The 23111-nt window shown below is 41.6% G+C and overlaps 1 protein-coding gene across 1 annotated transcript; it reads right to left on the reverse strand.

Annotated features, from left to right (window-relative positions):
* Window positions 1-1973: 1973 nt before the first annotated feature.
* FH (fumarate hydratase) lies at window positions 1974-17096 on the reverse strand. Its single transcript, XM_084857578.1, has 10 exons — window positions 16933-17096; window positions 14103-14237; window positions 12810-12920; window positions 10143-10319; window positions 9037-9219; window positions 8676-8841; window positions 7767-7970; window positions 6870-6997; window positions 4404-4557; window positions 1974-3082 (listed from the first exon to the last, which is right to left on the reverse strand). The coding sequence occupies exons 1-10, from the start codon at window positions 17056-17058 to the stop codon at window positions 2940-2942; spliced, it is 1527 nt and encodes a 508-aa protein (XP_084713704.1). The 5' UTR covers window positions 17059-17096; the 3' UTR covers window positions 1974-2939.
* Between the last annotated feature and the right edge of the window lie 6015 nt (window positions 17097-23111).

The raw sequence follows: 23111 nt of genomic DNA on the forward strand, positions 1-23111 counted from the left end.
CAATGAATATGAACTTGAGCACGCTCCGGGAGAGAGCGCAGGACAGGAAGGCCTGGCGTGCTATGGTCCATGGGGTCACGAAGAGTCGGGAACGACTGAACGACTGAACAACAAAGGCACCTAAGCTCCTTGCGTACCTCCAGTACCAGAGGCTGAGCGCCTATGTACACACTAGTTACGGGGGAAGGTGGGAGGGTGCCGTTGCGCTCGTGTCCTGCTTGTGGTTTCCTGGTTGGCCACTGTGTGAACGGAATGCTGGACTAGATGGACCGTTGGTCTGATCCAGCAGGGCTCTTATGTTCTTCAGCTTAAAAAAGAGGGGGCAAACTGAGGGTAGGAGTTCCACAGCCTGGGTAACACAATAGAAAAGGCCTTGTCTCACATCCAAACTAATTGTGCTCCAGAACGTGGTGCAAAGCATAGCAGTGCTTCTGCTGTAAATGCAGTATGAGGATAGGATTGCATAGGAGGAGACAGTCTTTCAGATGCCTTGGTCCCAAATAGTATAGGACTTTGCTGCTAAGTACTAGCACTCTGAATTTTGCCTGGAAATGAATTGGAAGCCAGTGCAGATGAAACAAAACTGGCATTAAGATCAGTAAAGTGGGCTCCAGAAATCAACCGGTGACCACATTTTGCACCAGCTAAAGTTTCTGAATGGTTTTTGGAGGCAGCCCCATGCAGACCATATTACATTCCAGTCTGGATGCATGAGAATGACCAGATCTGCTTCATCCAGGAAGGGGTGTAGCTAGTGCACACAGCCAACAATATGCAAAAGCACTCCTAGCCACAACCTCCACCTGAGTATCCAGGAGCAGGGCTGGATCCAGAAACATTACCAGACTGCAGGCCTGGTCTTTCAAAGGAAGTGCAACCTCAGCCAGAACTGGATATGATATCCCCACTTCTAGTTCAGCTCTCCTACTTATCAGCAGCACCTATGTCTTGCCTAGATTAAGCCTTGCATCCCGCATTGAATCCATTATTGCACTTGGATACCAATTAAAGACTTCCAGTGCTTCCTGGTTGGGATGACTTTAAATCTTGTAGGGGATGGCTGTGAGGCATCTAAAGAGACTGGAGTAGCTGCATATAGAGCTTTCTGATGAGTTCAGATTTAAAAGGGATATGTATAGGAAATGGGAGAGGCAAACCACCATGGATGAACACAAATAAGTAGCTAAAGCTCGTAGGAAGAATGTCAAAGAGGTAAAGCTCAGAATAAAACAGGGTTTGGGGGGCTATATTTGGAGCAAGAGGAAAGCCAAGAAAGTTCAGAGCCCACTGTGTGGAAAAGATGGAGAAATTTTAGAAAGTAACAGAGAGAAGGTGGAACAGCTCAGTTCCTGCTTTTTCCTCAGTCTCTTCCCACAAAGGGAACTGCAGTTGGGGAGAGAGTTGCAGCCCAAAATAAGTAAAGAGGCTATATAGGAGCACCTAGCTAAATGAATTCAAGTATTCAGGGCCAGATGAATTGCATCCTAGGGTACTAAAGGAACTTGCAGATGTGATCTTAGAGCCTCTGTGTATAATCTTTGAAAATTATTAGAGAACAGGTTAAGTGTTGCAAGACCGGAGGTGAGCAAAGGTTGTCCCCATGTTCAAAAGGGTGAAGGGAAGAGGATCCAGGCAACTACCAACTGGTCAGCTTGAAAGAGCCAGCATGGGTTTCTCAAAAATCCTATCTCTTTTCTTGCATCTTTTTGTATCGACTAATTGTATCTGTTCTTTGACCGAGCCACTAGCCTTGTAGATCAGAGGGATGCTGTGGACATAGTTTATCTTTATTTCAGCAAGGCTTTTGACAAGGTCCCACATGATATTCTTGTTGACAAGCTGGTAAAATGTGAACAAAACAATGCTAGTGCTGGTTGATGGATTATACCAAAAGACTGCTTATCAACAACAGCTCTTTGTGAACCTGGAGAGAAGTGACAAGTGAGGTGCAGGAGGGTTCTGTTATGTTGTTTAATGCTTTTATAGGTGACTTGGGCAGCGTACAGGGGATACTTACCAAATTTATAGAGACACCCAACCCGGTGGGATAGCTAATACCTTAGAATATTAGAACCTTAGACAAACAGGATTCAAGTTGATCTTGACAGGCTGGAGAACTGCCCCAAAACAAATCAAATGCATTTCAACAGAGATAAATGTCAAGTTTTGCATTTAGGCAGAAAGGATCCAATGCACAAAATAAGGGTGGGTGATACGTGGCTTGACACCAGTACATGTGAAAAGAATCTAGGGAGTTTAGTAGACCATGAGCTAAACATGAATCAGTAGTGTGATGCAGCAACTAAAGATAATTCACTTCTAGGCTGCATTATGAGCTGCAGATGAGTTATCAAATTGGGCAGTTGGAGCAATGCACCTTCCCAGAAAAAATAGAATACATTTTCAGTATCTAATGGATCTTTATATTTTTAAACATATTTTAGCCTATATTGATAATGGTAGCAATTTAGCAATAGAGCTTCTCCAAACAACTTCATCTGGTTCATAAAATTTTACATAGAGGGAAAGAGCGGAGGACAGGAAGGCCTGGCGTGCTATGGTCCATGGGGTCACGAAGAGTCGGACACAACTTAACGACTGAACAACAAACCACAAGTGGTTTCTTCTCCCTGGTAGAGACAACATTTTGACTTTTCGTGCATTGTTGGTGGTTTTATGAATACAGACAGCAGTATGCATTCAACTTTGCAGTAATTTGAGGAACAGTTTAGGGAAAAAAAACCCTGCTGACTGTAAGCAAGATAAAGTAGTATCAATTTTTTTGGATATTTGCGGTGTACCTGAAGTTATAATGTTGCTGCATGGAAAACATCACCACCTCAGACGAAGAACACATCTACTGGTTTCATAGGAGATGCAAACAAAAGTTGTTTGGTTTATACAATTTATTTTTTGTGCCTGCACCACACTGGTTAAGATTACTTAGGACCTAACATATCTTCTGGCTTTACCCACTGATCAAATTGTTCTGATGTAAGAAATCCAAGCTTGATAGCAGTTTCTTTTAATGTTGCCCCATCTTTATGTGCTGTTTTGGCAATCCTGGCTGCCTTGTCATAGCCTAATACAAAAGGAAAAATCAAATGAGATATACAGCACAATCCTATGAATGTCTAATCAGAAGTAAGTCTCACTGAGTTCAATAAGGCTTACTTCCAGGTACAGGGTGCACAGGATTGCAGCCTTAATCTATTTGCTCACTGAGAAACAATTCAAATGACACTTCTGCTTGCTTAGCCAACTAGAAACTCCTACTTTATGTTAGTAAAGTTCTACACTAGAATTGTGCAAATATGTTTGTTTAGTCACTTTTTAATTTAATAAGTATATAGTTTTATTAAACACTTTTCAGTCATCTGTTGCAAGGAAATTCCAGCTCAAAAGGAGATTCCCCTCCTCCTCAGTCATAAGCATATAGATGCACAGTGGAAGGGTTTTTGGTGATCCCTGTTCTTGTAGCAGGGGAAGGAATGGTAAGCTAAATATTTAATAAAGTTGGCAGGGAAGCACTTTGGATGCTTTAAGAAGTCAACTAAGAAACAATAAAGGTTATGACAAAACACATTCAGGGAAATAAAATTAATACTGTTACCAGTAAATTAATTTTGAGCATGATCTGAAGCTGAGCACTTTTAAGACCCATTGATGTCAATGGGAGGGTTAATGCTTCACTCTCTTATTAAATTAATTGAGTCTTAAGAGTGCTCGGTTTTGGCCAGACTATGCCTCCACATGGTTAATCACTATCAGCACTCAAACTCCTCTATAAGGTTGTGAAAAATTTTGAGAATGCAAGAATAGAGCAACCTACACAATGAGATAAAAACGTAATGAAAATTAGGGTATGAATTTTAAAAGGTATAAAATTGGGAAAAGCACAGCCCAGGATGATCATCTTTAACTTCTTCAATCAAAAGTGCATATTGTAATCCAAAATAATAATAATGACTTTTCACTTTAGAAAGAAAATGGGGTTTACATGGATTATCAACTTATTCTGAGTAGCTTTTCTTCTTATGGACCATATCAGAGAAAGTTACAGGATGTTTACCACCTTTTCTGCTCTAATATTTTCATACAACAATTTATATTATAAAATTTGAGGTTTGCAATATTGACCCAATAAGTACAAGGTACAGTGTGCAGCATGATTCTGAGGATATTTACTGAGAAGTAGCTCACTCAACTGAACTAAATTGGATTTACACACTAGTAATTCCTGTTTGCATGTTGTCTTTACATTTTCCACTTGTCAAGAAATTATCCTGATTCTCTTTCAGACCTAGCAAGATATTATTCTCTGAAATAAGCTCAAGCACATTTTTCAAATACCTATATTTTAAGCACCACATATTCAAAACAGGCATTGGTTAGAGACTTACCTATGTGGGGATTAAGGGCAGTCACTAACATCAGTGACTCACTCATTAGTTTGTTGATCCTCTCTGTGTTGGCTTGTATTCCAATCACGCAATTGTCAGTGAAAGAAACACAGGCATCTCCTAGAAGCCGTGCAGAATGTAGCACATTTTTAATCTAAATAAATTAAAAATAATTAGAAGTTTAACAGAAACCCAGTGATCAGACTGCTATGAAAAACTTTCACTTTCTGTGCAATAGGATGCATGCCAAACATTTTGAAGACTTTTACCATTTTACCAGAATTGGAAGTAAAATCTCAATAGAAGACTTTAAGAGACTATTTGCAAACCACTTAACTGTTTTCTAAACATAGACTTCTGAATTTGGTATGACAAAAGAACAAACATAGTTTTCACATTTGATACTCAAAAATTACACTGTTTTTAGTTTCAAAATTTTGGGCCCATAAGTTTTGAAAACTAGATTGTTACAGCACACAGATGTAGAGATGGAACATATAATATCTGCTTGTTTTGTTATGTATGATTTTATATTGTTAAATTTAACCCAGGTAAGATAGGGTTAATAGTATGCCAGAGAGTGAGTGAAAAGTAGGAGGGGCCGAGTGGGTGTGAGGATTTTGAGGTTATATAAAGGGTGAGCTGAATGTTCAGCCAGACAGGGCCTTAGGGAGAGTGGAAGCAATGCCTTGTTAGTGGGGTTTGTGTACAGGATTTTAGAAGGGGTAGAGTAGGTAGGAAAGTTAGGAATAAGCAGTGATTAGTAATAATAACTTATAACTCTTCTTGTGTTAAATACATTTTGTTTTTAAAAATCCAAATTCCCACATGGTGATTGATTTTTACACTACCTTTGCTATATCTATTTCCTGGTTACTTCTCCTGTAGTGGGTTGAGAGAACCAATCAAGCATATTGAGTCCCTCCGGAACCCAGAGAGGATAAAAGGGCAGAAGCTTGTGGGACAGTGGATATTCATTCATTCATTCATTCGTTCATTCATTCCATTTCTATACCGCCCAATAGCCGAAGCTCTCTGGGCAGTTCACAAAAATTAAAACCAAACGGTGCACAATAAAACAATTTAAAATATATAGAACATTAAAACCACAATATAACAATACAACCACAATAAAACCTAGCAGCAGTGCAGGAATTTAAAATACAGATTTAAAACAGCAAAGATAAAAGTCTAGAAAGCTAAAATGCTAAAATGCCTGGGAAAATAAAAAGGACTTCACATGGCGCCAAAGGGAATACAATGTAGGTGCCAGGCAAACGTCACTAGGGAGCTCATTCCACAGCCAGGGTGCCACAGCAGAAAAAGCCCTCCTCCTAGTAGCCACCCACCTCACTTCCTTTGGCAGGGGCTCACGGAGAAGGGCCGCTAGAGCTGTCCCAAAGTGAAAGCAGGTGTTCTTGGGAGGTTTGCCTCTCAGTTTCTTAGGCTGGGGAAAGGTGGCACCTCAGGCAGGAACATCGCAGAACACTTACTACATCCTGAGAAAGCTTCCATCCTTTTTGGAAGGATTTGTGTTGCTCTCACAGCTGTAAGCTTCTAAGGGGGTACTTGATAAATCTATACATTTGGGAACCTTTGGCTTAGGATATATAGTTTTACAAAGTGCAATGACATAGGCTGAAAAAAGCTCAGATATCTAAACATTTTTACGCTAGTGCCTCAGCATTTAATTTTATCAATCCTTTGCAAAACTATTAAAAATGTGATATTGCAACCTAAAAGTCAATGTTTTTCTCATCCCATTAATAGGGTTATTTCAGACACAACAGACCTATTTACCAATAATTGAATCAGTATGTACTATGTACTAAGAAAGCTGAATTCTGTGACCTATGTTATACAAGTTAATAAAAAGTGCATATTTGCCTAGTTTGCATAATTTACTCTTTTTGTAGTTAAGAACAAGTAGCTATCAAAAGTAACGAAGCTGCCACCTCTTGACCTCTTTAACCCAATTGGGAGATTTTACCAAACATTGCCCACACTTTTTAAAAGCTCTCTCTGAGGCTGTAAGACGTTACACTTTAAAAATAAAAGTAGTGATTCTAAAGATACCAGTTTTGCATCAAATATAAAATACTGTAATCGTGCAGAATCCACAGAGCTCTGCTAATAATCCAGTGTCACTTTTTAAACATTGCTAAGCAACGTAGAAGTGAACAATGAACCAAGCTAAAGAGCCAAAATAAGAAGTTTTTTTTTAGTATCAGAGGGAATACATGAACTACATACTGAATAGTAGCTCTAATCTGCACTGGCCAAGTGACTGTGATGCCTAAAGGCTGTAGTGGAATGTTAGGGCCAAAAATTGAAATGAGCTTGTGCATATATGACTCCAACAAAATTCAATTATTCACTACTATTACAATTCTTTAGCCTCTCTAACATGCAGTGATAAAATCCTCAAGTGCTCTCTACGTTATATTATTAGAACCTCAAACTTACAATCATGGGCTTAAAGACATTCAGCTCAAAGTGGCCATTGCTGCCGCCTACTGTAACAGCAACATGATTTCCCATCACCTGAGCTGCCACCATAGTTATGGCTTCACACTGAGTAGGGTTCACCTTTCCTGTAAAAGGGATGGGGGTGGGGGGAGGAAGAAGAGTCTTCAAATTCTCGGTCACTATTTTTTAACAATTCTTTTCTGCCTATTTATTCCCTCAAGGGGAACTCTTACAAAAGAGCAACTAAAGTATTATTTAAAAAATTATACAAGGAGGCCTGGATGTAAATGCATAACATCATGGGCTCATTTATGTGACTGGCAGAAATCTCAAAAATTCTAATGAAAGCAAGAAACCCAAAATCCTGACATATCAAAGACAAATTTAAGGTCCTATTTGACAGCAATAATATGAGGATACAGTTACAGTAAGATAAATACTCTGGGCCTGCCAGATATAATTTGGCATCCATGAATTCACTAAAAATCCATGCAATTTATGGCATTGTGTTAATAGCCTGCAGCTAAAATTAACTGTGCTCTACCAGCTAATAAAGAATGCTTGATACAGTTCTAAATGCTGAAACATTTATCTCCCAGAATCTACACTTCATTCTTAACCTGTTACCACAAGCCCGCCCAGAAAACCTAGACATTTAGGAGCAAAATTTCTATATAAAATTTTCGTGTAAGTCTTTCTGTCACTCTGCTCCAACCTATTTCCCATACACTAGGGAAAAAAAGTATCACTTGCTTCCATATTTAAAAACAAAATTGGATACACATGTTATGTTGTAATAGGTAAGTCTCAATAACTGAACATACAGTACAAAGATTCTGTCTCAACATCTATTAACACAAAGCTCACAAGAAAATTTGTCCTTGGCTATGTTACCTGGCATAATGCTGCTTCCAGGTTCGTTTTCAGGCAAGATTAGCTCCCCTAGACCAGACCGTGGTCCAGAACCAAGGAAACGGATGTCATTAGCTATCTTCATCAGACTGCAAGCCACAGTATTCATTGCCCCACTCAGTTCAACCAGGGCATCATGAGCAGCAAGGGCTTCAAATTTATTTGGAGCAGTAACAAAGGGCAAGCCTGAGAAAAGAATACAATTTTTAAATCAGTAAAGCAACATTAGCATTCCATCCATTTACTCTTACACCTGATGCACAGTTCACAGACCATTTAAAATGAAATTATATTGATTTATATGTATAGTCCACTTTATGGGATTTGAGTAAATATAAATACTCATAAATAAAGTCATTGTTAGACAATCTCTGTTTCCAGGCTAATAATTAACGGACAAAGGAAAAATCAACTGAGAAATTAAATACAAAATAAAGGTGAAAATACCCTATTACAATATTCATGCTGAATCAAATGCTTTATACAGCCTAAAACTTGGGGTGTCAAGAGATAGCTTGACCTTCCAATAATGCAGATCCCTACCCTCTTATGCCCCCCAGTGGGGTAATTTGTACTTAGAATGGACCATATCCAAAGATTCAGAGTAAATTTCTAGCTTTGACAACTGTTCACTTGACAGCCTTGTTGCCCTAAGAAATAGCAGGTTGATAAAGTTTGCAACTTTGCTACTGCAGGACCCACATTTACAAGGAAGCTTCGTGGATGAAACACAAAAGGAGGGAACTAGAGAGCAGCCCTGCTTTTTCTTACTAGAAAACATAGTCACGGTCTCATCTATTTTCATTCACTGCTCCCATGTGACACCTACAATTCCCTTCTAATAAGCTGGGACCAAGCTATGAGGGTAGTTTCTTCCATGTCCTCTCTTACTTGTGAGTGCAGCCACCTTAGCAGAAACCTTCTCAGCAAAACCAATTCTTGTATTCAGTCCTGTGCCAACTGCAGTGCCACCAGCTGCCAGCTCATAAATCCTAGGCATGGCTGATTTGATCCTAATGATACCATATTTGACTTGTTGCACATAAGCACTAAATTCCTTGGAAAGGGAAAGAGGAGACACAGACAGGATCATATTACTGGCCAATTTACTCTCATTTCACATGACAAATACTTAAAATAAGTGAGCTGCTAAGCACCCTTTGAGTGGGATCAAACTATTCATGTTTGCAGAGGGTAACCCCAGAAGAATATAGTATTGTTATACAAGGTTAAATTGTCAAATGCTTTGTACCTGCCCAAGGGTAAGGGGAACTGCATCCTGTGTATGAGTACGTCCGATTTTAATAACTTTGGAAAATTCTTTTGACTTGGCATCAAGGGCATCTTGAAGCTTCTGTAACCCTGGTAATAGAACTTCATGAACCTCCTGTGCAGCAGCAATATGCATTGCTGTTGGAAATGTGTCATTTGAGCTCTGTTAACATTCAAAAACAACAAACTTATTTTAACATTTCTTTGGTGACCATCGATCTAAATATCTCACAAGAACAGGATCCTTGATGGCACAATAAAGTAAGAAAACACTCTGAGCTATATATGAGAAACTAGGCACCTGCTATTTTTATTTATTTGATTTCTTAATCGCCCATCTGCCCAGTCACCCGGCCACTCTGGGTGATGTACAACAGTACAATTTAAAACAGTAAAATTATGCATTAAAACTTAGTATTTCTAAAAATACCCTAACCCACCCCAAATGACTGCCTGAACAACCAAGTTTTCAATGCGTGGAGGAAGCTCACTAAAGTTCCCTAGGGAGGGAGTTCCATAGAGTGGGGGTACCACAGAGAAGGCCCTCTCCCTCGTCCCCACCAGCCTAGCTGTCCTGACTGATGGGACAGAGAGAAGGCCATCCAAAGCTGATCTTGTTGAGCGGCCTGCTACACCTCCCCCCACCCCCATTTATGATGCTACTCATTCCATTAGCAAAACAAGGAGCACAAGTTATAAATGTCACAGTCCAAAGTGACACACAGTTTAGGGAAAGCAATTCCATATACGAAATAATGCGGAATACTACATACATGCATTATTTGTCCCAGGAAGTCATGGTCAATTAGTGATTCCTATGTCAGTGTTTTTATATAGCAATTCAGCCTCCCAAGCAAGTAATCTGAAGAGTTTTAAAGGCAGAATCTAACAAGTCATTGCTTATTTTATTCAAGCGCGTTCTGGAAGTTGGCAACAAAACAGCTTCCCATGCGGCATACAAAAAATTGAAGATTTCCCCTTGGAATATTTGATACTCAGCCAAACAAACCCCATTTGATAAATATGTTGACCTTTTAGGACAGACCTTCTAATGTAAAAAATGGTTTGGAAAAAGCACATAGTGACCTGGCTTTTATTAACATGGTCGTTAGGATGCACTGGGTCCTTGCTCCCCAGTTTACCACCCAGTATCTCAATGGCTCTATTGCTGATGACTTCATTAACATTCATGTTGGTCTGAGTTCCAGATCCGGTTTGCCACACCACCAAAGGAAAATGATCGTTTAATTTACCTTCAGATACCTACAAAACAATACACATTTATGATTGTTACTCATTGTTTTCACAGCACCATTAATCTCTATGGGACACTACTGAACTTAATGTAATGACAAAACTGAACAGAGATTAGTTAACTTTTAAGTTCTGGGTTTTAAATCCATAATGCATAGTTCACAGTATTCAGTTTCTCTGATTAGCTGTGTTTACACTACCCTGCTTCCCTCCCCCTCATTGTTGTAATACAAAACTTGTATCTCTTCAACTTATCAAACTAAACAATAGCAAACACAATTATTCAATTCAGAGAGGCTGAGTTGCATAAAATACTGTGTTACTGTCCAAGACTAACTTTGGGATGAGTGATGTACTAGTCAAAATAAGTTTTAATAAGTTTAACACGAGAAAGAAGATTTAACTTCCCCAGCAGGCAAAAGGCCTCAAGAAGAAAGATAGACCCACACAGCACTCATGAGGGTTGCCACATCCCAAGTACTGATACTGGCAGGATTCTGACAGAGTTTTTCACCAGTTACATACATGGCTGTGTCGATCAAAGGCTCTAACTCGTTCTTTGCCATTCTGCCTGGCAAACTGACAGTGGGCAGCAGCAGGCATTCCGACCAACGGAGAACAACCCAGGCAGGAAACATTAATTTTCAACTCAGACTGATGAAGATACTATCAAAGAATTTTTACCAAAGCAAGAGTCTACAAAGATTTAAACACATCAAGCTGCAAAACATTGCCACTTAGAAAATTCATGTAATACAAAAAAGGATAGAAGGATTTGAGATATTTGTTCAGTTACATTGTTTCAGACTAGTTGGTTCACTACACTTTCATCCTCCTTATAATTTTGACAGGACTTGTTATACTAAAAGAAAAATACTTAAGGTTCAATCCTATGCATGTTAAGACAGAAAAAAGTCCTATAACTCCCAGCATGCCCTTAAATACTTAACTCATGAGTAATAGTCACACAGGAATGTTATGCATTCTCCCAAATTCTCAGTATACCTATATCTAACTCTGAAGCAGACAAATAACCCTTCTAACCTAAGATTTCAGATACTGGGAAGACTTGGAAATCCTAAGACTAGAAGTTGTGGTGGGAACTGCAATTTTGTAATTCCAAAAACCCAAACTGCTAGCTGCAGATTCAGGTTAGTGGAGATTTGGTTCACCCCTTCTTACAGACCCAGTTCTTATATAATGTTAACCACGAGTAGGCAACCTGATGCCCTCCAGCTGTTTTAACCTAGAACTCCCATAATTCCTGACCACTGGCCATTCTAGCTGGAGCTAATGACTGCTGTAGTCCAAAACATCTGGAGGGCATGAAGTTGTCCACCCCTGTGCTAAACCATGCTTTAGTCCTACATAGATAAGCCTCAACAAGCCCAAACAAAGCACTGAGGTAGCATGCTCCTCTATCCCCTCTCTTCCTCTTGTGTAGTCAAGAGGAGGATTTTAGCAGTTTACTTTTACAAAATCTCAACTTAGTGTTATTTATTATTTATTTATTTTTAATTGTGAACTGCCCTTCATCCAAATAGATGAAAGGTAACAATTTAGCACAAATGCAACACTAAAAAAAACAAAAACAACCTTCATACAAACAATAGATTGCAAGGCAACAAACTATAAAACTACTATAAACTATAATATAATCAGTTAAAATGCCTAGGCAAATAAGAATGTTTTGATCTGGTGCCGAAAGACTGTAATGTCAGCAGCAGTCAAACTTCCTTGAATTGGGGTACCACCACAGAAAAGGTCCTCTCCTTTGTACATGCACAGCATTACATTCGAACCAGTGATCCTGGCTTAAAAGAAACTCTGGTTAGTAACTAAATGCCAACTTCAAACCATGGGTTCAAAAGCTGGCTTGTTAAACTAATTAATGTTTTCTTAAAATCAAGATGACCGATTCAAATGTAACACTAAACTGACATTCTTTGAAAGAGAAACTAAACTCAGCAGAAGTCCTCCTCTTGGCCATACAGGAGAAAGTGAGGTGGAACTGCAAGTCCAATGCTCCACTCAGGCTCAATGAGACCTGTACACATAGTGTTAAACCATGATTTAGTGTTACATGTGAATTTGGCCTTAGTCTTGAATGAATAATCTACAACGTCTTCTTATATCCATGGATCTGTGTTTACTGATAGAAGACTTTCTTTATCTCTTATAATGAAAACACCCTAATTCCCAAATATCAGTTTTAAATGAAAATTTTCAGGAAGCCACAGATAGTTCTTTTATTAATTTACAACATTTATATAACACTCCATATCTAAACAGATTCCGGAGCGGTGAACAATAAAAGATAAAAATAATAAAACGTATTAAAAGTTTTTTAAAACAGAATACCAATAAAAACTGTGGCTGGTCAGTGAAGGAAGGCTTCTTGAAATAAATCTGTTTTCAACAGGAGCCAAAAACAACACAGTGTTTTTACTACTGTAAATTCCTATGGAAGTTAGTTCATGTGTCCATGTTCCCTCTTACCTCATCTGCTGCCTTTATAATAGCATTAGCAATCTTTGGTTCAAGACCATAATCCTGGTTTACTTCAGCAGCTGCTCGTTTTAGGATACCAAAAGCTCTTATTACTTGGACCTAAGATTTAAAAGAATAATCTTAAGAATTGTAAAATTGTTGTTGTTGTTTTTGTTCAGTCGCGTCCAACTGTTCGTGACCCCATGGACCATAGCACGCCAGGCCTTCCTGTCCTGCGCTCTCTCCCGGAGCGTGCTCAAGTCCATATTCATTGCATCGGTGATGCTATCTAGCCATCTCAACAGCCTTGTGATACGTTCCATGGGGTTTTCTTGGCAAGAATACCGGAGTGGGTTGCCATTTCCTTCTCCAGTGGACCACATTTTGTCAGAACTCTCTGCCATGACCTGTCCGTCTTGGGTGGCCCTGCACGGCATAGCTTATGGCTTCACTGAGTTACGCAAGCCCCTTCGCCACAACAAGGCAGTGATCCATGAAGGGGGTAAAATTGTACATACACATAAAATATAGGAAGCCATCTTACTTGCGTTTTCCCTTCTAAACAGGCCCAACTCACATAGCTAAGTGTGGCTATCCCTTCCCACCCTGTATCCATTGATGGGACCATGATCCTCATGATCCTCCTCTTGGCCCAAAACAACTCATCTCTGATAGCAATTTTATAGCAAACTACCAAAGAATTGTCACTTTTAGAAGAGAAACTTGTTCACGTGAATCAAAACCACCGTATTATCTAGCAGAAAATGACATTAGGGCAATGAGTAGTATCCAACATTAGTCCTACATAGAGTAGACCCACTGAAATGACTGAGACGTAAGTTAGTTGTGACTAACTTGTCTTATTCATTTCAATGGTTCCCACACCAATCTCAACTGTCTATCCATGTTGTTCCCCCAGCCCACCATAATAAGCAGTCCTAGAGTTTTGTTGTACGGAGTGCTAAATTTATCTAATATTGATTAACTTTGTTGGGTCATTTTGAAGCATAGATATAGGAAGTATGTACATGGGGAAATATTAAAGACACAAGCAAGCTTAGGTCTGGTGCACCGATAACCTGGATGAGCATTAAGGGATTAAGAGTGAGCTGCAGGTTTGTGCACTGTCCCAATCTCTCATGAACTCCCCTGCTCACCTCTACCCAGGTTTTTGAATGAGAGGCAGATGGGGTGAGAGGCGCACATTTCTAAGGGTTGTTCCCAATAGTTCTGGATAAAATTATGCTTGTACTCGAACTTAAGCTTGGTTTCAGAGAATAAATGCAGGTCTGAATTACTTACTGGCATTCGTTCAGTCACACCACCAATCTTAAAATTCATTGTGGATCTCACAGTCTGCGCACCATAATACTTGTCATTTGGAACTTTGAGTTCACCGAAGGTATCGTATTCTATTCTAAATGAGTTTTGACTAGCCTACAGAAGAAAACTCACAGTTAAAATGAAGTAAATCAGAAAAAACACCAAAGACACACATAAAATGCCTTAAGCACCATTTCCTTGGTCGAAAGGTGGAGGATGAATTAAATAAATACAAGTTAGCACAGAATACCAGAATGTTTTTAAAACTACATCATAAAAAGACATTTATTTATTTGAAATTATTTTTAGGCTGTCTTTAAGGGGAGAACCCTCTCAAAAGACACATGTGCACTAATAAAAGCCATAGTTCAAATACTGTGGATCTACTAGAAGAGAAAGAACCAAAAAATAAGGCAGCTGCTGCTAGGATCCAAAGTCCTGTGATGAAACTAGTTTCATGAGCCCAACAGTGCTAGCAACCACTGTAGTGACAAGGCAATCTGCTTTTGAAACGGAAGGAAATTTCAAAAGCAGTTTATACTATAGCATAGTGTTCTAATGACAATTCTCCCAGGAGGATAGTACAAGCTTGTCCTCTAAGCAATTCTAGGGATCCCAGCCAGGTTATAGAACAGTTCACTATTAGAATGCTTTATTTCTAATAAAATGTATCTGAGGGAGCAATCCTTTAGCTGCTAGACAGCAACTAGATGGCAATAGGATATCTGGTTTTCTGAGAACCAACCTCCCCGCAACTCTGCACTGCCTTGAAGGCAGCGTGGAACATCCCTACACTCCGCGCTCAGAAGAGGAGTGCGGAGCGGCCCAAAAGGGGTGTGTCTGGGGGGTGTTCTGGGGCAGGGAGGGTGGAAATGCCTGTATGACACATCCAATGTGTCGTACAGCAGCCTCCTCCCCCGCTCTGCCCTCCTGTAGCTAGACAGCCGCCATCACCTGTCTAGCCAAAAATGCAGGACAGGGGAAGCACGGAAGGAATGATCCCCTCCGTGCTTCTCCTGCCCTGCATTGGATAGGCGGTCACCTCCTAGTTCAGAGGCGACCGCCTATCTGAATAGGATTGCACCCTAAGTAAGTGACTCTACATTTCTACCTCAGAAAATAATTGAACTATACTTGGCTACGTCAATACTAGCCTTGAGCTGGGGGAAGGTTAGCCACCAATCAAGACAGCTAATTAACCTGAGCACGCTTTATCATGCCAAAGAGCCTCACGAGCTCTCCCAGAGGACAGAGTTTAGGAGCAATTTTGTCACCTGCCCAAGTCATCTCTGTATTCCAGAGATTGACCAAGTCATGAACAGAATCACTGACCATGCCTGCAGAAAATCTGCCAGAGCTATCAGAAAATCAGCTGGTGAACCATTCTGATCAAGTTATTTCTAGTAGCACATGGCTTCACAGGAACAGTTATAACCATCCAGATCCTAGAGTTTAGCTTTCTAATTCTTACAGCCACAGATTTTACCATAAGAGAACAATCCTATGGTGGGAGACGGCTGCCTCCGAACTCAGAGGTGACCGCCTAGCCACTGCAGGGTGGGAGGAGCAGTGAGGAGTGTATCTCCTCTGCACTCCAGCCGCCCTGAGCACTGGGTGGGGAGGCCAGACAACACGAAGAAAGTGTCGTACCAGCACTTCCACACACACACCCCGAACACTCCGTTTCCCTCACTCTGTGCTGCTCTTACACCCTTGGAGCACAAGGCTGATCTGTGCTGCCTATGAAGGAGCAGGGGAGGGGACTTCTCCAGGAACCGACCAATCCTATGGCCTTCTAGCAGCCATAGTATTGTGTCCTAACTTTCTTATTAACTTGCTCTTCACAAGCTCAGAGAAACAAAACCAAACAGATGAAAGTTTCTCCATGATGCATTCTTGCCAAGCCACAGTTCAATGTTTAAGCAACTTACTCAACCATATTTGTACTTTTGCCTTTTAAAAGTTCACTGTGTCAATATACAGCATTGCATCACAACACTAAGTCACAGGAGAAGATCAAGGTTTACTGGAAAATACAACAGCTTCAGCCTGAAGTATTTATTTGCATTTTAGCAGGTTTTTGAATATTTTTGTAAGAACTGCTAATTCTTCTCCTCTACAACGCATACACAAATCAAGGATGTTATGATACGCAGTTTAGCTTTTAGGAGGCAGAACAGTAGTCATAGAAGGAAACACTGGGTAGCATCCAATGTTAGTCCTATGCAGAGTGGACCCATTGAAATGAATGAGACTTGACTTGCTTGTCCCATTCATTTCAATAGGTCTACTCTATGTGGGCCTAACATTAGATACTTCCCACTGATTCATAGTATATGTTCAGACAGAAATCTTCACCACCACCCGGCTTTAAAGCACTTTTAAATGCAATATTGCTATTCAAACAGCCGGGGGGGGGGGTAGTCTCGTCTCCTGTGGGCCACAATAAATCTGTTAGTCTTTAAGGTGCCATAAGACTCTTTGCTGTTTCTGCTGTAACAGACTAACAGGGCTACTCGTCTGGAAAGGGTCATGGGCAGCATTCAACGTGATGTCACAACCGGGTCCCCCGCTAGCAACTAGAGGCCACGGCCGCCCACACGACGGGGGGAGGGAGGAACCAGCTTCGCCTCGTGCCCCTCCCGTCATCAGCCCCATCTTCCCGCCACCCGCAACCACGGCGGGGCCGGGGGGGTGGGAGCTGCCGCCAAGGTGCCCTGAGAGCGCATCTGCAGAGGCCGCTCAAAGTCACCTCCCGGCGTTCCTTGCTCCCGCCCCGCCTGGGCGCGAGAGTCGGTCACGCGCTCACCATTCTTCGTTGCTGGGGGCGACCACGCGGGCAGAGCAGCAGGGCGGCGCGCGGACGCAGCTGGGGCGCGAGGTGGGCGCCTGTTGCGCAGCAAAAGCGCTGGAGAGAAAGGAGCGAGCGGTACATGGTGGCTGGAGCGCGGACAGCTGACAGGAGGAGCGGCCAGGGAATGGGTCGGGAGGCAGCCAATAGGACGAAAGAAGCAAAGGAGCAACGACCCGTCATTCAGAAACTGCCGTGCCCCCGGGTCCTCGCCAGCCAATCGACCAAACGGAGCGGGGGTGAAAAGGGGCGGGTTCCAGTGAGGACAAGCCAATTGAACAGCAGCCAGGAAGAAGGAAAAAGAACCCAGGTGAGAGCGGGACAGGCCGGAGTGATTCGATTCCACTTTCCTTCCGCAGTACGCATGCCCCAGCAGCGGGTGGCTCGCGCAGTAATCGCTTCGGGTGTCGTCGCTGCTGTAGCCTAGTGAGCAATAATCACTTCAGGTGCCGTCGCTGCTAGAGCCTTTCTCACCTATTGCAAAAGTTGTGCCTCCCGTCGGAAGTCGGAGAGCTATTTCTGGCTTCTCAGTTGACAGGGTGGCAGTTGCCATCTTTCCCTAATTTGTTCCACCCACCATGTAACGGGCAGGACTAGAAATTGAGATGGCCTTAACTAGTTGACAGATATACCCTGCCTTTCTATGAAAAAAAATGGTACTGAAAGGTCGGAAGGTGTCCAATATACTACTGGGGAAGAGCAGAGGGAATGTCCAAGTAGTGCCAGAAAGAGTGAAGCACCTGGGCCAAAACCGAAAGGACACTCAGCTGTGGATGTGTCTGGTGGTGAAAAGAAAGTCTGATGCTGTAAAGAACAATATTGTTTAGGAACCTGGAATGTCAGATCAATGAATCAAGGCAAGCTGGAGGTGTTCAAACATGAGATGGCAAGACTGAACATCGACATCTTGAGAATCAGTGAACTAAAATGGACAAACATGGGCGAATTTAATTCAGGTGACCATCATATCTACTACTGTGGGCAAGAATCCCTTAGAAGAAATGGAGTAGCACTCACAGTCAACAAAAGGGTGGGAAAAGCAGTACTGGGGTAAAATCTCAAAAACGATAGAACGATCTCAGTATGAATCCAAGGCAAACCATTCAACATCACAGTAATTCAAGTCTGTGCCCCAACCACTGATGCCGAAGAAGCTGAGGTTGATCGGTTCTATGAAGACCTACAACACCTTCTAGAACTAACACCAAAAAAAGATGTCCTCTTCATCATAGGGGATTGGAATGCTAAAGTAGGAAGTCAAGAAATCACCGGGATAACAGGCAAGCATGGCCTTGGTGTACAAAATGAAGCAGGACAAAGGCTAATAGAGTTTTGCCAAGAGAACACGCTGATCATAGCAAACACTCTTTTCCAACAGCACAAGAGGCAACTCTACACATGGACATCACCAGATGGTCAATATCGAAATCAGATTGATTATGTCCTTTGCAGCCAAAGATGGAGAAGCTCTATACAGTCAGTAAAAACAAGACCTGGAGCTGACTGTGGCTCAGATCATGAGCTGCTTCTTGCAAAATTTCAGCTTAAATTGAAGAACGTAGGGAAAACCACTAAACCATTCAGGTATGACCTAAATCATATCCCTTATGAATATACAGTGGAGGTGAGGAATAGATTTCAGGGATGAGACCTGATAGACAGAGTGCCTGAGGAACTATGGACAGAGGTCCGTAACATTGTTCAGGAGGCAGCAACTCAATCCATCCCAAAGAAAAAGAAATGCAAGAAAGCCAAGTGGCTGTCTGATGAGGCTTGACAAGTAGCTGAGGAAAGAAGTGAAGCGAAAAGCAAGGGAGAAAGGGGAAGATATATCCAATTGAATGCAGAGTTCCAGAGAATAGCAAGGAGAGACAAGAAGGCCTTCTTATGTGAACAATGCAAAGAAATCGAGGAAAACAATAGAATGGGAAAGACTGGAGATCTCTTCAAGAAAATCGGAGATATCAAGGGAACGTTTTGTGCAAAGACGGGCATGATAAAGGACAAAGAAGGCAGAGACCTAACACAAGCAGATGAGATTAAGAAGAGGTGGAAAGAATACACAGAAGAACTATACAGGAAAGATCTGAATGTCCCTGATAGCCATGATAGTGCGGTCACTGAACTTGAGCCGGACGTCCTAGAGAGTGAAGTCACATGGGCCTTAGGAAGCATTACTAACAACAAAGCTAGCAGAGATGACAGTATTCCAGCTGAGCTATTTAAAATCCTAAAAGATGATGCTGTTAAAGTGCCGCACTCAATATGCCAACAAATTTGGAACATTCAACAGTGGCCACAAGACTGGAAAAGGTCAGTTTATATTCCAGTTCCAAAGAAGGGCAATGCCAAAGAGTGTTCAAACTACCGTACAATTGCGCTCACTTCACATGCCAGCAAGGTGATGCTCAAAATCCTACAAGCTAGGCTTCAGCAGTATGTGAACTGAGAACTACCCGAAGTACAAGCTGGGTTTCGAAGAGGCAGAGGAACTAGAGATCAAATCGCCAACATTCGCTGCATCATGGAGAAAGCAAGAGAATTCCAGAAAAACATCTATTTCTGCTTCATTGACTACGCTAAAGCCTTTGATTGTGTGGATCACAACAAACTGGCAAATTCTGAAAGAGATGGGAGTACCAGACCACGTTACCTGTCTCCTGAGAAACCTGTACGAGGGTCAAGAAGCAACAGTAAGAACTGGACATGGAACAACCGATTGGTTCAAAATTGGGAAAGGAGTACGACAAGGCTGCATATTGTCGCCCTGCTTATTTAACTTATATGCAGAGTACATCATGAGAAACGCCGGGTTGGATGAATCACAGCTCGGAATTAAGACTGCTGGGAGAATTATCAACAACCTCAGATACGCAGACGATACCACCCTAATGGCAGAAAGCGAAGAGGATCTCAAGAGCCTCTTGTTGAGGGTGAAAGAGGAGAGTGCAAAAGCTGGTTTGAAACTCAACATTAAAAAAAACTAAGATCATGGCATCTGACCCCATCACTTCCTGGCATTTAGAAGGGGAAGAAATGGAAGCAGTGACAGATTTTACTTTCTTGGGCTCCAAGATCACTGCGGACGGTGACTGTAGCCATGAAATTAAAAGACACTTACTCCTTGGGAGGAAAGCTGTGGCAAACCTAGACAGCATAGTAAGAAGCAGAGACATCACCTTGCTGACAAACGTTTGTATAATCAAAGCTATGGGTTTTCCCAGTAGCAACATATGGCTGTGAGAGCTGGACTATAAGGAAGGCTAAGCGCCAAAGAATTGATGCCTTCGAACTGTGGTGCTGGAGAAGACTCTTACGAGTCCCCTGGACTGCAAGGAGGTCAAATCAGTCCATCCTAAAGGAAATCAACCCTGAGTGCTCATTGGAAGGACAGATACTGAAGCTGAAGCTCAAATATTTTGGCCAACTGCGAAGGGAAAAGTCACTGGCAAAGACCCTGATGCTGGGAAAGATTGAAGGCAAAAGGAGAAGGGGACGGCAGAGGATGAGATGGCTGGATAGCATCACCGATGCAATGAATATGAATTTGAGCACACTCCGGGAGAGAGCGGAGGACAGGAAGGCCTGGCGTGCTATGGTCCATGGGGTCACAAAGAGTCAGACACGACTTAACGACTGAACAACAACAACAGTTACTCTGCATCTTGCAACTCAGACCACAATCAGTATCAAGAAGAAAACAGCAACAGGGTTTCTAGTGGCCCCACTTGTTAATCGTCCCCGAAGTGTGAAAAAACAGAAAAAGTTGTGAGGGGAAACAGAAGATAAAAAAAACCCCTTTCTTCTTCATACCCCTACACACACGTGTGCACACACACATTCCATCTTAAGGAGCGCCTCCAACAACACCAGGGATGCCACTCAACGAGATTGGCCTCAGTAGGCCTTCTGTCTGTCCCATCAGCCAGGACAGTTAGGCTGGTGAGGACTAGAGAGAGGGACTTTTCTGTGGTGGGCCCCCACTCTGTGGAATTCCCTCCCTAGCAACCTCTGCCATGCACCCTCTTTAATAAGCTTCCGCTGGGCTTTAAAAACCTGGCTGTTCAGGTGGGCATTTGGGGTGGGTTAGGGTTTTTTTAGAGCAGTGTTTTGTTATGTTGTTTTGTTCAGTTGATTATGTAAATTTGTTATTAGTATTGTATGCTGCCTAGAGTGGCCGGGTAGCTGGCCAGATGGGCGGCTAATACATCTAAATAATAATAATAAATAATACATTTCTCTGGCTTTTTCCAGGTCTTAACATCTAAAGACCGCAGAATAAGCACCCAGTCACCCAGCCTTACCACAATGTTATGCTAGAGTCATTTGGAAATTTCAGTATATACTATGGCTATCCAGAGGTAATCTGTGTATTCCAACAAGCCATTCGGACAGTGGTATAATAAAGGGGGAAAACCACTCCCAGACATTTTTCAGAGCAGCAGCAGCATCTATGGAAGTGCCAAGGTAAATCACTGACCCTCCTTGCTCTGACAAGTGAATAAGGTAAGACTTTCAAGCTTAAGGGCACAATCCTGTGCATGGCTGACTGGAGAATGCTGGAAGTTGTAGGACCTTTTTTCTGTCTAAACATGCACAGGATTGTGCCCAAATAGTTTGTGACAGATTACCAGTGCAAGTCAGAGCAGGCTAGATAGTTATTTTTCTTCAGTAAGGTTATTTCCCACTAGCACTTTAAATGGTAACATTCTTTGCAAGATTGCTTGTATTTCTAATGAAAAGCTAAAGGTTGCATTTCAGCTGGCTGTAGATCTTTTGTTAAAGCTCAGTATGTTTTAGAAAACAGAAATAATCTGAGTATAGACACCACTGAGTTCAATAGTGCCTACTCCCAACTATTCATAGGAGTACAGCCATGGTTGTTCCTAATAAATTGGATATTACATACGGCTGGTGTATGCGTTAACACACACAGTGTTTATATCCCATCCCCCCACAGAGGTCTTTCTCCCAAGATTTTTCCAATGAAGAAACTGGAATTTTTTTAGTAATACTCAAACAAAAAATCTCCTGCAAAATGTATTCTGTCCTGGAATGAGTTAAACGCTTTTGAAGACAAAGTTTTACTCACTTAAAGTATCTAAAGATGATTATGTAAGACATTCAATAGCATTAGAGAATTCCTATGTATACTGAAGGCATATACAACACTCAAATCCAAGAGGCATTTCTGCATTTGCCTTTTAAATAGGGGACATAGACAAAAGTGGAAGAGAAAAAGAAAATGAGGCAGCCTCACCCAGTGATGGTCAGTAGCAATTTGTTTAACTTTTTTTTTCCTTACAAGGTTAATATTTGATACCCAGCACTGCCCATCTAACAGGTACAGGTTTGAACACAGATAACATCCCATTAACATGATTTCCAAGGTTTCTAACCAGAGGTACACCACATATACCTCAAATCAACACTAACCCATGACAATTAAAATACGAATGCATAAGGGAACAGGAGTTCTATGAGTTTAAGCATTTTCCATGTATAATAGTGTTCCCACTCCCCCAAATCCACACACAGTGAATAGCCTAGTCTCTCTTCTTCACCTCAGACTTGGCAAGTTAAGAAGAATAGGTATGGGAAAGGTGATATCCCCAGTTGGAACTGATGAGGTTTGGAAGGAGTGATTTAGCAGATAGTTTACCCTTTTAAAAGCTGGAAAATACATGCAACATAAATGTATTAATACAGAAAAAAATCTCCCAGCGTGTCTGTGTTCGAACATCACACTGGGAGATTTTTTCTGTATTTATACATTTAAGCTGCATTTTGCAGCTTTTAAAGGGTAAACTATCTGCTAAATTGCACCTTCCAAACCTCATTAGTTCAAACTGGGGATGTCACCCTGCCCTATTCTTCTTAACTTGCTAAGTCTAAGGTGAAGAAGAGAGGCTAGGCTATTCACTGTATGTGGATTTTGGGGAGTCCTGGCTTACTCTGAACAAGCAAGCATGCTGGCACACACTTCTCAGTTGCTTCCACTTGGCTCCTCCTGACTTATGACTCTGGCTTGTTAGAAGCACAACAAGCCGGAGTTCCTGATTCAGACATCACACTTAAACCACAGAGAGAGTCCCTGGTTTCCTGACCTGCTCCCATGGGCAGGAGGAGCCAATTGG

The sequence above is a fragment of the Heloderma suspectum genome, chromosome 5 (assembly GCF_057233095.1).
Source record: "Heloderma suspectum isolate Gila_16-S chromosome 5, 16-S_ref, whole genome shotgun sequence".
Classification (NCBI taxonomy): Eukaryota; Metazoa; Chordata; class Lepidosauria; order Squamata; family Helodermatidae; genus Heloderma; species Heloderma suspectum.